Source organism: Perognathus longimembris, chromosome 3, assembly GCF_023159225.1.
Source record: "Perognathus longimembris pacificus isolate PPM17 chromosome 3, ASM2315922v1, whole genome shotgun sequence".
Lineage (NCBI taxonomy): Eukaryota > Metazoa > Chordata > Mammalia > Rodentia > Heteromyidae > Perognathus > Perognathus longimembris.
Window position 1 is genome coordinate 45886552 of NC_063163.1, and position 13818 is coordinate 45900369.

The 13818-nt window shown below is 40.9% G+C and overlaps 1 protein-coding gene and 1 long non-coding RNA gene across 6 annotated transcripts in view; one reads left to right on the forward strand and one right to left on the reverse strand.

The window, feature by feature from the left end:
• Positions 1–8425, reverse strand: part of Ints6 (integrator complex subunit 6) — a 79484-nt gene extending 71059 nt beyond the window's left edge. Inside the window, exons 1-3 of one of the 5 annotated variants that reach the window (XR_007210347.1) lie at positions 8121–8425; positions 7627–7704; positions 5487–6750 (exon numbers count right to left, since the gene is read on the reverse strand). Coding sequence is in view for 3 of the 5 variants with exons in the window: in XM_048341432.1 (XP_048197389.1) it covers positions 6601–6750; positions 7627–7704; positions 8121–8231 (339 nt within the window). In the remaining 2 variants the exon portion in view is untranslated. Of the gene's footprint in view, positions 1–5486; positions 6751–7626; positions 7705–7854; positions 7916–8120 lie in introns of those variants that run through there. The other 4 variants (XM_048341432.1, XM_048341434.1, XM_048341433.1 and 1 more) reach the window with 4 other exon arrangements.
• On the forward strand, positions 1342–5066 carry LOC125348311. The gene is made up of 3 exons (XR_007210348.1): positions 1342–1352; positions 4574–4578; positions 4895–5066. It is a non-coding gene; the product is annotated as an uncharacterized LOC125348311 (long non-coding RNA).
• Positions 8426–13818: the final 5393 nt, after the last annotated feature.

Genomic DNA, 13818 nt, shown 5'->3' on the forward strand with positions numbered 1-13818 from the left:
TTATTGTTTTGCCAAGTATATTTAATAATTCCTTTAGAATTTGTTTTTACATTACACTTCAGTAAAAAGAAAAGTTGAGGGTAGGAAAGAAATATGAATATAAACCAAAGCAAGACCAAAACAATTCCAATTATTTGTTTTGTCTTTGAGACATGCTTAAATTATTACCTAAGTTAATAATGAGGCCACAAAAATAGTATATAAGGAAATCATTTTTAAGTGGAAGAAATATGTGGGCATTGATCAAACTCAACAACTCCCATCAAAGCCCATAAAAACAATTTTAGAGTACAAATGAGTGCCAATTATGAGTAAAAAAAATACTAAATGCTTAATATTTCAAATTATCAATTATATAATCTATTGAAGAAATTTACTGCACAAACATGGCAAAATTCCTTTAGCTAATTCTAATCATAAATTATCCTAAATCTATTAAAAATATTTAAGTGAAATTATTAAGATATTTGGTTTGTTCCTAGTCTTTTAATTTTTAGTAGAATACAATACATAATTTCTGGCATTGTTTTACATGGGAGGGAAATATTAAAGTAAAACACATCAATTTTGTACCTATAGCTTGTTTTGGACAATTTAATTAAGAATGAAATGTTTTGCTTAGGTTACTATTTTTTCACTATCTCCTGAAAGATCTGAATCTACAAAATAGTGGCACACCATAAAATTATGAAGAAATACTGTAGGAGGGAGGAGAGGGAGCTTTTCTAAAGCAGAGCCCCCTGGACAGGAATTAGGCTCCAGAGGGAAGGGGAGGTGGGAGGGGTCTGGGGGTAAACAAAGGCTGTGCATCAAATGCCAATGGGCCTCGCCCTGGGTTTCATGCTACTTTGAAATGAAAATATTACTAAACAAAATATCCCTTGATTGCTAACAAAAAAAAAAAAAAAAGTGGTCCTAAGAGGTTCCTCGCAAATCAACTTGTGTACATCCCATCTTAAACACACTAGGGGGAGCTCCCTAGTTGGAAGAATCCTAAAACATGTGCTTTTGTCACATTTACGGTTTATTCAGTGACCTACTTATATTTCTTTAGAAATAACACTCCATGCTTACCCCCCATACTTTATCCCATGTTTCTATTTGACATATTTTTTGAAACACCATCCCATTCCTATAGTTGCCACTAGCAACTTTGGCCAAATTTTATTTCTTTACTTTCTCTCACACAACAGTATCCCTAAGGATAAAAAGAAAGTCTAAAGGAAAAGATTATATATATATTTTTAACATGCTAATAACAGATGTTACCCTTCATTAAAGGCCATTTAAAATAACTTCCTATATAAAATTTTCATCTCTTCTATAAACAAGGATTCAAGGGTTTCATTATTGTAAATTTGGAATAAGAAGCAGACACAGGTTAATAAAGTGACTGTTCAGTATTACACAGCAACTCAATTGCAAGACCAAGATAACAATTCTTCTATTTCTGACTACTGCTCTTGTTTTACACAATACTACAATGTCTCCTTTTCTACCAATAATTATGTAAAATATTTTTCAGAATGATTACGAATTCAGGGCAACGTTGCCAAGACTATTCAATGGAAAAAGGGTATCCATTTCAATAAATGATGCTGAAGAAATTGGATATTCTCATCGAAAAGAAAAAAAGAAGTTGGATCCTCATATCACACACAAAAAATTATCTTGGTACTCAAGAGGCTAAGATCTGAGAATCCAAGTTCCAAGTCAGCCTGGGCAGAAAACTCCCTGTGATCTCCAATTAACCACTCAAAAACAGGAAGTAGGGCTGTGGCTCAAAGCCTTGAGCAAAAAGAGCTCAGAGACAACGCACAGGCCCTGAGTTGAAGCCCCACAACCCACCAAAAAAATTAGCTTGATTGAACTAGACTTCAACATTGAAATCTAAAACCGTGAAACTCTAAAAACAAAAAAGCTTCAAAGATACTAGATTAACCAACGACCTTTTAGACAACATATCAAAAGCAAAAGAAGTGGACTACACAAAAATTTAAAACATCTGTTTAGGGCTGGGAAATATGGCCTAGTGATAAGAGTGCTTGCCACGTATACATGAAGCCCCGAGTTCGATTCCTCAGCACCACAATATATAAACAAAAATAATTTTTAAACTCATCTAAAAGTGGACAAATCATTTGAAAAGACATTTCTCCAAAGATAGTAATACATAAGTAGCCAGCAAACACATGAACACATTCAATAACTAATAATTTGGAGAGATGCAAACAAAAGCCACAATGTTACATCATACTCATTAGGATGGCTACTACTGGGAGGTACAGGAGACAGTGGGCAGGAAGGACCTTGTGCAGTGGTGGTGGTAATATAAAATGGTGCAACTGCTACAGCAGAATATGTGCACTTCCTCAAACAATACTAAAACTGAAATTACTAAACTGATCCAGATTTTATGTTTTATGACTTTTTTACTATTGTATGATTCCACTTCAAGGTATACAACCAAATCAAAAGCCAGAATCTTGAAGACACTTGCTCAAATCCATGTTCATTGCAGCATTACTCCTGATAGGCAAGATTTAGAAGCAACTTAAATGAACATTAACAGTGGATAAGCAGAACTTAGTGCATACAGAAGAAAATCCTAACATGTGCTACAACATGACTGGACCTTAACATTATGCTAGGTGAAATAATATAGTCACAAAGACAAGCTATTTATCAGCATCATTGAAAAACTGGTTCCTAGTTCTCCTTACTCCCCTCTATGACACCACTCATACTCAAGTAGCTTGTAAAAAATTCAGTACTGACAAGTATCTTACATACATCCTCTTGTTTACCTGAAATCATCTCTAGGCTATTTTTAATACCTAATACAATGTAAATTCTATGTTAAAATCTGTTATTTTAGGGAATTCTAAGAGTCTATTCATGTTCACTACAGAATTTTTCTTTTGCTATTTTCAATTCATGGTTGGTTGAATCAATAGACATGGAACAGACTGATTAATAGGGGCAACTATACAGTATACTTCCACTATTAAGTATCCAGGGCAATCAAAGTCATAAAAACTCAAAGTAGATAATGACCCCCCAAAGTGTAATGGTAAGAGGAAATGGGAAGGTATTATTTAATGAGTTCCAGCTTTACAAGATGAAAAAGTTCTAGGTGCATAACAGTTGAACTTAAAAATGTCTTGTCAGAAAATTTTATTTTTCAAAATTATTCTTTAATTAAAAAACTAAAAAATGTTGCAAAATAGGGCTATGGGTGGAACTCAGTAGTAGAAATGTTTGCCTAGCATCAGTCTTGGGTTGAAAACCCAGCAAAAAAAAAAAAATTATTTATATTCAGCACCGCAGTATGTTTATAATAATCTACTTTCATTTCAAATGATGTCTTATCCCTTACTTGTTGACAGTCCTGGAAAACTCAAGTGAGAGCCACATTTTCACTACTTCAACCACCTTTACAAGTCTATATTGTAATACTTGAATATTGAATGGGTACCACTTGGGGAAAAGGAAGTATTATAACTCTACTTGGATTTAATGCTGATTTCAAACTTCTATGCCTAAGAATAAAATGGATTCTCACTAAGAATCATTCAACTTGACACGAAGACACCATTTTTCAATAAAGCCAATACTCATTGTTTAAAATCCTCCAAAACTTCAAGATTAAGATTCTAATCAAGGATTACCTTTACCAAGGACACAAAGTAGGCCAGCTATCCTAAGCAATGTAATGGAATAATCTAACCAGCATTGAGATATTGAGTAGGGATATGGAATCATGCCAGTGACAAAAATGAAGACTACCAGGCCTGAGTAAGATTTGTTGGATAACCCAGGGGGAACCTAACTTAAAAGACAAAAAGAAATGAAAATAAAAAGAACAGTGTTGAAAACATTAATAGAAAATGGAGTAACTCAGAAAATATAAAAACCTACCTACACATAAAGCTTTAGTAAGACCTCAAACTTTGTGTATCTCCTAATTTTAGCTACTTGAGCTAGTTTAGATTTCCAGTAGCTCTCAAAGGATCAGCATTATTTGCACTATTAAACATTCAGGGGAAAATTATTAAACTTATGTGATAACCAATTTAATACAGAGCTGCCATAAAAGGGAAGTACAGAGGCTATATGTTATTCTATGCCTGTTTAAATAGTAGTAAATGGTACTGTTTCTAAAATTACAGCCTTCTGTACACAGAGAATGTTTTTGGTAGGGTAGCCAAAGTGCTTGGGGAAAACATTCACCAAGATTGATTCTTTTTTTCTAGGGTACCTTACTGTTGATATCATGCAAATTCCAACAGCACCCTAGCAAATACTAAAAGAAGTGTGATAATCAAGTATAATACTTACATTAATGCTCATGCAAGTGATTATGGAAAAAAGCTCTGTACAACAGTTATGCTGTTTTCCACCTAACCCACTTTCTCTCATTTCTTTGTATTGCTTTGGTTATACAGAAGTGTTTAGTACCAGGAAATTCACAATATTAAATGTGGCTCATGCCTGTAACCCCAAATACTTGGGAGCTGGAAATCAGGACTACAGTTAGCAAAAACATTCATTTTTAACAACAAAAACCTAGATGTGGTTGTGCATGCCTATTCCAACTATGCAAGAGGAGTAATAGAAGGATCAATACTAAGGTTTACAGGGACAATACTGAAAGACCTTATTTGAAAAGTAACTAAAGCAAAAGAGGTATGGGGTATAAACTCTAGTACCACAAGAAAAAAAGATTATAAAGATATTCCACAGATAGAAGGCACATACAAAGTATTTTCACAAAGAAAACATAGACTTGTTTTAAATAGTCTAGACATCCAAAATTCCTGAGTTTATTCTTTATATAATAAAAAATGTGTAATAATTAAATCAGCAAGAAATATACTATGATGAACATAAGCAATTCAGAACATAAGCATTAATATTGCTCCCTGCATCCTTGCTGATTCATCAAACTGAGAAGCATTATCCTTGCCTATTGTTGAATTAATAAACCCTAACATGCAAAAAACATCCCAATCCACAGACTCTTCTTTTGGTCAAAGTGGTAAACTGTAACAAGACCACCTTCAACCTCAAGTTTTTAAAAATTTTAAAGTGCTTGATGATGACAACTGGGAAAGGGGAAATAAAAAATTTAGGTCAGAAATGTCCTGAACTTATCTCCATGATAGTTGTCTTAAGGAAGCACCCTAAGAAATATTCTTGATGTGTAGTAGGAGGTATATCCAAATGCCTTTCCCAATTATGAAATGTGATGCAGAAAAACAGGAAATTAAGAATTCTGCTATACAATGAGAACCTGACAACTAAATAAGGACACTGATGACAGCAATTTCCAAATTTATCTTTCAATTCAAAAAAGTTTAGATCAAAACCTTAAGCAAAAGAAACCTGTAGAAGTTATATCTAATATATATGAGATACTTTATAGAAACAGATTAACAAGTTGCAAAACAAAGGAGCAGAGAAAGGGAAAAATTAATATTTACCTAAATAAGGGAAATAAGGTCCAGAAAAGTCACTCTGAATTGTAATGTATACTTAAATGTTACAGGACTAAGTTCACCAATTTTTAAAGATGTTTAAGTGCTGAAGTTATCCAAAAGCATAAAATTTCTAAAACAATTTCATTTCCATTGCTATAAAGCAAATGAACATATGTACAGGAAGGATTTCTCTAAAATGTGATACTTATGAGAAGTGTAGATTATAGGTTCAGGGAAAAGAACACACATACCTAAATACATCATCAATGCAACTGTGTTTTGCAAAACATGTGTTGAATGCTTTGGGTATGATATTTCTTTGTTACGTATATCATTACACATTCTTTAGTATCTTGTATTTCCAGAGTAGCAGTATTATAAAAAGTTATAATGAACCACCTTGCAATATTTCTTAGTGAAATATAAGGCTCTTGCCTCATCCTCAGACAAAACCAGGAAAGGGACTTAACAGATTAAGGTAGGGAAGGTTCTTCTGTATTTTCCAGACAGCCTTCTTGCCAAGGGTTTAGTTTGAAACAAACACAAAATGTTGTACCTGCCATTTAATTCAACATTCCTCCTGCAGTAGTTTCTAGTGGCATATACTTCAAAAAAGAAAAAAATGTACTCAGCCAGTTCCTGTACACTATTGAAACTATTTTTTCAGGGTAGTTACAATATGTTTAGGTTGAACCCTGAGAAAAGGAACAAGCAAGTTTCTCTAATGTTTTTACTAATATAGAAATTAAGACTACTAATCAACTAGTGTCTGTAAATCCACTTCAATAGTTGCATATAAGCCTGCAGGTAAAGGAACACAATAACTGAGTATGTTTGAGGCAGGGTGTTTTCCCTGTTATGTCTTTAATGAACTGGGGAAAGACTGAAACCAAATTCATGTTAACTTTAGCGCCAAGAGTTCATTCTAATTCTGAATACAAATACTAGGACCTTAAAGGGAAATATAATAGCACACACATTATAATGGGAGAGTTCCACCTTTGAACTATGTGCAATCTTAAATGTTTTATACTTGCATTGCATGTTATAGTCTTGTGGTGGATTGTTTTTCCACACAAAAAAGTGGACTATTTTTCCACCTTAATATTCAACCTACCTGCCCATAGTTGTCTATGCCAGTTACTAATCTATTTAAATTTAATAAATCAAAAGCTGTCCTTAGGGATTGGCCAAGAGTCGTAAGTCCTTCAGCCTGAAGGTTTTTCAGTTCATTCATAAAGGTTGCATGGTTTTCTTTCCATCCGGCCTGAAAAGAAAGATGTAAGAAATTTTTTTTTCATCTTTAAAGCCACATACACATCGACAAGCCGTTTTAATCTGACACTCACCACAAAGCATGTGCTTTACTTTGGTTTGAAATGGTTTGGTTAACTTCACTTTTGATTGGTATGGTTTGGTTAACATGTTAGATCTGTTGTCTGTGGAGGCATTTCTCTCTTCCAAAAGTGGCCAAGAATAAACCTGCTTGTTCTGTAGTGTTAGGTGGGCAATGGCCTTAAGACTTTTTATAACTTCATCTGGGAATTCGCTACCTAACGTACTACTACCCCCCAAAATCGGGGTGTGTGAAGGGTCCTAGTGGAAGGCAGATGGCAGCAGGACTTCCGAAGTTGACCCACAGCTGTCCCACCAGCATGGCCCTGGCTAGGACTCTTTTAAGATCCCACCCCCCCACCCCCACTCCCGGGGCTTCCCAGAGCAGGCAAGCCGATTCCCCTTTAATGCAAACCGGGGCTCGGCACGGTTGGGCCCGGCTGTCACTCGGGCTAACTTGAATAAATATCCCCCACAGTTCATTGCTGCCGCTCACGCCGCGGAGGGGAAATGTCGGCCATGTTGATCAGCACTGCCGCCGCCGCCGCCACCACCGCAGGGCCGAACAGGGCCGGGGAGGGGGCGGCGGTGGCCCCGGCGACTCCGTACCGCGCCGAGACGCCCCCGAGCGGGGGAGGGGGGGAGGTGGGAGGCCGCCCAGGGGAGAAACCTGGGCGCCCCGAGCGCGGCGGGTGGGGGAGGGGAGCATAATGAAGGGTGAATGGGGGGGCGGGGAGGGCGAGCGAGGCAGGAACAGGGAAGGAAGGAAGGAAGGAAGGAAAGGAAGGGGGAGGGCGAGGGCTGTTACCTTGATAGCATAGGGCGGCTCTTCGAAAGTGACCAGCATATACCTGTCTCCTCGGCTGGCGGGGTCCCGGGCACGGAGCTGCGGGGACAGGAGGAACAGGGCGGGAGACAGGGGAAGCAAAGAGGCGAGGTTACGGGTCGGAGAAGGGGGCGCCCAGCGGCCCGCCAACCTCCCCCCACCTCCCCTCAACACAGTACCGCACACGCAGCGGCCGCCACACACACACACACACACACACCGACCGTTCCCCACACACCGCCCCGGGGGCCGGAGCCGGGGCCCGACCGAACCCCACTCGCAGCGCCCGCCCGCCCGCCCGCCCGCCCGCGTGGTGGGGGAGGGGGTCCCCGAGCCCGGCAGCGCCCGCAGTCAGATTCTCCCCCGCCCCGACACCCCCGCCCCGCCGCCCCCAGCCGCTCTCCCCCGCCGCCACCACCACCCTACCGCCCGCGGGTCGGGGTCGGGGTCGCCGCCCGGACTCGGTCTGTCGGTACCTTCATGAAGGTCTCTACCGCGCCTTTGGCCGTGTCCAGGTAGGTGGTGCCCAGATGGCTGCGCTGGTTCATAGAGGCAGACGTGTCTATCAGGAACAGTAAGATGGGCATAGTGCTGGCCGGGGACACCGGGGCCCGAGGTGGTGGAGAAAGAGATGGTAGAGGTGGAGGCACCGGCGGCGGCGGCGACCGCCGCTACGCGGGGCTTGGGAGCGCGGCCCCCGGGAGGAAAACACCGCCTGGGTCTTTCCTCCGGCTGCGGGGAGTTTCTCCCCCGATAGTTGAGAGGAAACTCCCCAGACCCGGTCCTCCCCCACCGTACCCCCGCCTCCGCCTCCTCCTGCCTGCCTGCCCGCTGGGGCGGGCGCCCGGCCGTCTGTCTGTCGGTCCGTCCCCCCCCGCCTGGGGGTCCCGTCCCCGCTCCCGGCCCCCGTGTGTGTCCCCGCGGGAACCGGGCCTGACTCCCCACCCCACCCCCGGTGCAGGGAGTGGGGACCAGAGAGCTGGCGAAGAGGGGAGTGGGCTGAGGGGAGATTGGCCCTGGGGCTGTTGGGAGAAGTTTCACGGACTCCCTCCGCACCCCGGCGGTGCCACCACTTTCCCAGCCCCTCTCGCTACTGAAGCGCTTTTCTCTCTCACACTCCGGTTTTAACTCGGGCAGGGGCTGAGTAGGCTCCGCCCCCTGACACGTCCCCGAGCCACGTGTGCACCGCCCCGCTCTTCTACTGGCTAGACCTAGGCCTCTTATTAGCATATTCAAACAGCTCAGGGGCGGGAGAAGCTCGTAGGCTGGCTCGGGAGACTGTTACTGAGCACGCGCGGAGGCGGGGCGTCGGGTGCGCGCGCGAGCGAGCGCGAGAGGCGAGCGGGCGGGCTTGGCGACGCGGAGGCGGGCTCCGGGAAGGGGCGGGGACGGGCCGCGGAAGGCCCGCGAGATGGGGGTGGGGGCGGTGTCTGCGCGCGCTGGGCGGCCCCGGCTGTGAGTCTGCGCGGCGGCGTTGTCGGCCTTTTCCTTTGGTAGTTGGAGGTGGTGGGGGTCTGGATGGGGGGGGTGGCGGGAGGGAGAGACATGGTAGCTTGAAGGCTTGGACCCTGTTCCCATCCGAGGTGGCTGTGGCCTGATGCCGTGAGGAGAGCCGAGCAGAGCGAACAAGCACCCGGGCTAGGGGAAGAGGCAGGCCCGCGACCGCCCTCCAGAGGAAAGCTTGGGGCCCGCGGTCGCTGCGGGAGGAGGCGGGCCCCTGCGCGGCGGAGGGCGGGCCCCGGCGCGGGCGGGCCCGGGGCGGGGGAGGGGAAGTGAGAGGTTGTTTATGACCGGGGACTAATCTCCGAGTCACACCGCTCCCGCTGGGGAGTGGGGAGAGAGGGGCCCTCCTTGCCGGGCCTCAGCCGGCCGCCGGCGTAGAGAGGCTGAACCTCCGGAGGCCCCCACTATAATCTCACCCCACCCCCCAAAACCTGAGGTGAACCCCAAATATCAACGGGGAGACAGAAAAAATTATTTCTCAAGCCCCGGTTAGGGCAGTAGAATATAAGTTTCAGAAATGAACAGGATTAAGTAAATCATAATCCCTTATTAAAGTGAAAGAAAAAAATGTAAACTAGCTTCAGCTTGCTTGTCCAGGTAACCCAGAGAAGATCCCCCTTTCCCTGCCCCTCTGACTCAGTCCGGATACTGTGTGAGGGAAAATAGTGGGTTTACTTCGGCCACTGTCATCTTTCCTGAAGTTATGAATCTGCTCCTTTTATAAAGTCCAGGGAAGACAATTCCTCAAATCTCGTTGGAAAACCGGCAGACAACGCCTGAAATACAAGTTGGATTAAAGACATACAGCCCTTCCAAGACTATATAGATAAAGGGCCTCTCTACTACCCTCTCATTTCCAGATTTTATCCTTTATCCCCAGGTTCTTCATTGCTTATGGGTCATCTAAAGTGTCCCTACCAACATTGACACCACAGTGACATGCATGCAGTTAAAGAGAAAAATGTGACCTCCATTATTTAGACATTTCCTGATATTTCAGAAAACCTTTGAGGCAGTTTTTGTTAATGTATCGACAATGGATAGTAATATGGGGGGAAGGGGGGGTAAGAGATCTTTACCACAAAATTAGATGGAATACAGGCATGACAACCATGATATGCTGTGACCTGCTCTGGCTCCAGATAGTAACAACAACAAAAAATTAACAAAATGAAATTCCTAACTAAAGAATTTATGGCACTCTAAGAAAATACTATATATTATTAGGTACTTCTAAAGCAGAAAGTGAGGAGCTACTAAATAATTTAGGGATAAATAATTGAGAAAACTTCAGGTGATAAAAGAATATTTCACAAGGTCAGTATGTTTGTGCTTTAAAGTAGTGTTTTTCAAATGAGAATGTAGATCAGAAGGTAATCCAAATCAGTTATATGAAAGTAAAAAAAGTATGTTTACAGTTACACCATTTTTCTTTTAAAATGGTTGCGTGGTTTTCACAGAATTTGTCTTTCATTTTCTATATTGGTACTTTTCAACTGTAGTCTGTGAACATCTGACTGTCTGGAAGTATACTTTAGAATCCTGAGAATTTTTTTGTCTGCACATTTTTTAGGTTTGAGAAATACCACTTTAAAGGATTGGTAGGATTTGGATAAGGTAAAAGAAAGGGAAGCTGCTGGTGAAAAAAAAAAAAAACCAGATGACTTCCTGGGGAATAGTGAAGCTTAGCTAGATTAGAACACCAGGCATGAAGAATGGTATGAGATCCAGAAAGGTAATAAGATCTCAGTAGAAGGCATTTACTTCCACTAAAGAGTTTTTTTTTTCCTTATATATTGGAGAGCTTTTAGTTGTGGTGCAAAGTAGAAACCAGTGTTTGAAGGGAATTGAACAATTCTACTGAGGTAAGATTAACTTACACATTAATAATGACTTTACCTATTAAAGTTATTCACAATCATTTTCCAATACAGCCATAACCATTCTTTCTTCCCTGATTCATGGTGTTGGCAGATTGTCATATACAAGGTCATAAATAGAGATGTATGGTAGAGATACGGTTAGATGCAAAGATCAGCAGAGCCAGTCTGAACCCTTACTGATGATGGTGCTTGAGGTCAAAGGTTGGGTTTCCAGTACAGAAGTTCAGAAGTATTAGGGGAGACTCTACCAACAGAACAGGAAAGAAATCAGGACATACATAGGCAGCAAGGCAAAAAGTAGGAAACATTGACAAGCAGTCCCTAGATACAATTGTGAAATAGGCCAAGTTTATTCTTAGTTGACAATTTAGCTATATGGCGATAATAGCTTAAAGTAGTAGTTTTTAGCCAAGATACATGCATCAACATCCTCCATAGAGCTGAAAAAATACATTCCTCAAGATGCATTCATAATTTGCCTTGTTAAATGACAAATCCTTTGTAAAACTACTTAAAGATAATAAAAATGTTTTTTAAAATAACATACCAAGTGTCCATATCCAGGGAAATGTGGATGAACCCTAGTCATACTTTTTAAAACTCTCCAGCTGAATTTTATAACACAGAGTTTAAACTACATGTTTAGGATACAAGAATGATTAATGTATGTGTCTGGCATCTAGTACTATTGTATTCACACTTCCTCAAGAAATACACTTTAAAAAGCTCCAAAAATCTGTAAAATAAAGGGAGGAAAAACCATATGTGTGATGGCCCAATATATTTTAACCATAGATTGATGAGACAGGCTTAAACTACTTGAGTTCAGTTGCATTTAACAAATAGGAACCAGAGAGACAGAACACAAAATAGTGTTGAAGATTCCTCCTGTTTCTCAGTGAGCGTTGCCCTTAGAGTAAACAAGAGAGGGGAACCATGATCCTCTACTCATTTTCAATTAGTGATTCTAGAAAATCTCTGGCTATACTTAGGCTTATTTTTCTAAAACATAGCCCCTAAATACAAGCCAACTATTTCATCATACTCAACTGAAGAAACAGCTCTTGCAATGCTAGAAAGAAAACTATTTGAAGGGATGTGTGCTAACCCCTGTTGCAGTCTAGGGTATTAGTGAAATTTTTTCTAAGAGAGCATTGGTCAGAAGAGATATGTGGGAGAAAAAGTTTTTTGCTCCTGTTTTGTAAGGCATGTTGTCCAAATGTTCTTGCTCTGATTTAAAAGGAAATAAATAATATATAGAAACCTCTGAAAAAAATGGCCTAAGCTGTTCAAATGGAGCTATTCTAACAGAATTAAGAACTGATGAATTAGACTCATTTGTAGAGTCAAACAGAGCCCCTTTAAAGCATTTTAAACCAATTAAACAGGGTAACACTGTTTAAAAATAATTATGTACCTATGACTTGGCTTATGGTATCTGGATGTACCATCTGAACAGAATAATCAGATAAACCTAATGTTCCTTACTTGTAACATAACAAAGTTTCTTTTGGCTGTCTTACCATTGCCTTCACTTAGTTGCACTAGTCTTTTTCAGATCATAATATGATACTGAGAATCTTGAAAAGCATGTAAAAGTATTCAGCATAAAAAAGATATGAAGCTATACTACTAATATAATCAAATGAAATATATAAGAAAATTCAATTTAGGCCATACTAATCTTATCTAATATTAGTCCTCCAAAAATGCTAGTAGGGACTACTATTAAAAAGAAATTTGATTTTCCCCAAAATGTTTCACAATATTTCTTAGACATTCAAGATCAGCCCCAAAAATGGGCATGTCCAGACTGAGGATTAAAATCAGAGTAAAAAGACTTCCCTAGGAAAAGAACATGAACATTGCAGTCTTTCTTTCACCTAATATTAAATACATACCCAATATGTGATATGCACTACTGTAGGGCCCTGAAAGACTTCATAATCCAATGGAGAGACAGTAGACAGATAAACATACAGTATTATTATCAGCACACCCTAGGCATGATACAAGATATTAGTCTTAGAGACTTGCTTTGAAAATTCAATGTTATATATCACACTTCAGTTTTGGTACACCATGAATTCAAGGATTATTATATTTGGGCCATTGAGGCAGGAATACAGCTAATTAAGACAAATAGTTTCTTATTTTAAAATTCTCCATATTCCTAAAAATTTTTTGTATTTTTTTCCAAGCTCTTAGCATCCATTTTGTGATTTTTGTTGTTGTTGTTGTTAGTTTTTCATTGATCCAATAGATGTCAATGAAAGATTTTCAGGCCATACCTGTGATTTAGAATCCATTTTTTCCCCTGAAAACTTGAGAGTTTGCAGTTGTCTAATCATGCCACCAGGAATCATCACAAAGTGGATTCTGGGGACATAGTGGTTCAAGCCCAGATACCAGGCCAAAAGAAATAAAGAAAAAGAGCCAGGAGCTGGTGGCTCACACATGTAATCCTAACTATTCAGGAGGTTGAGATCTGAGGATTATGCTTTGAAGCCAACCCAGGCAGCAAAGTCTGTAAGTCTCAAATCTCCACTACCAAAAAACCAGAAGTGGAGCTGTGGCCCAAGTGGTAGAGCACTAGCCTTGAACAAAGAGATGCTCAGGAACAAAGCCTAGGCCCTTAGTTCAAGCTCCAGAACCAGTACACATGGACACAAAAAGAAAAGAAAAATTGAAGGGAATTAAGATAGCTGTGCAAATATCTAAGGAAAGACAGAGTTTAAACCATTTATTTTATTGAAGTGTTAATGGTCTGAATGTTTAGCTCTATCTT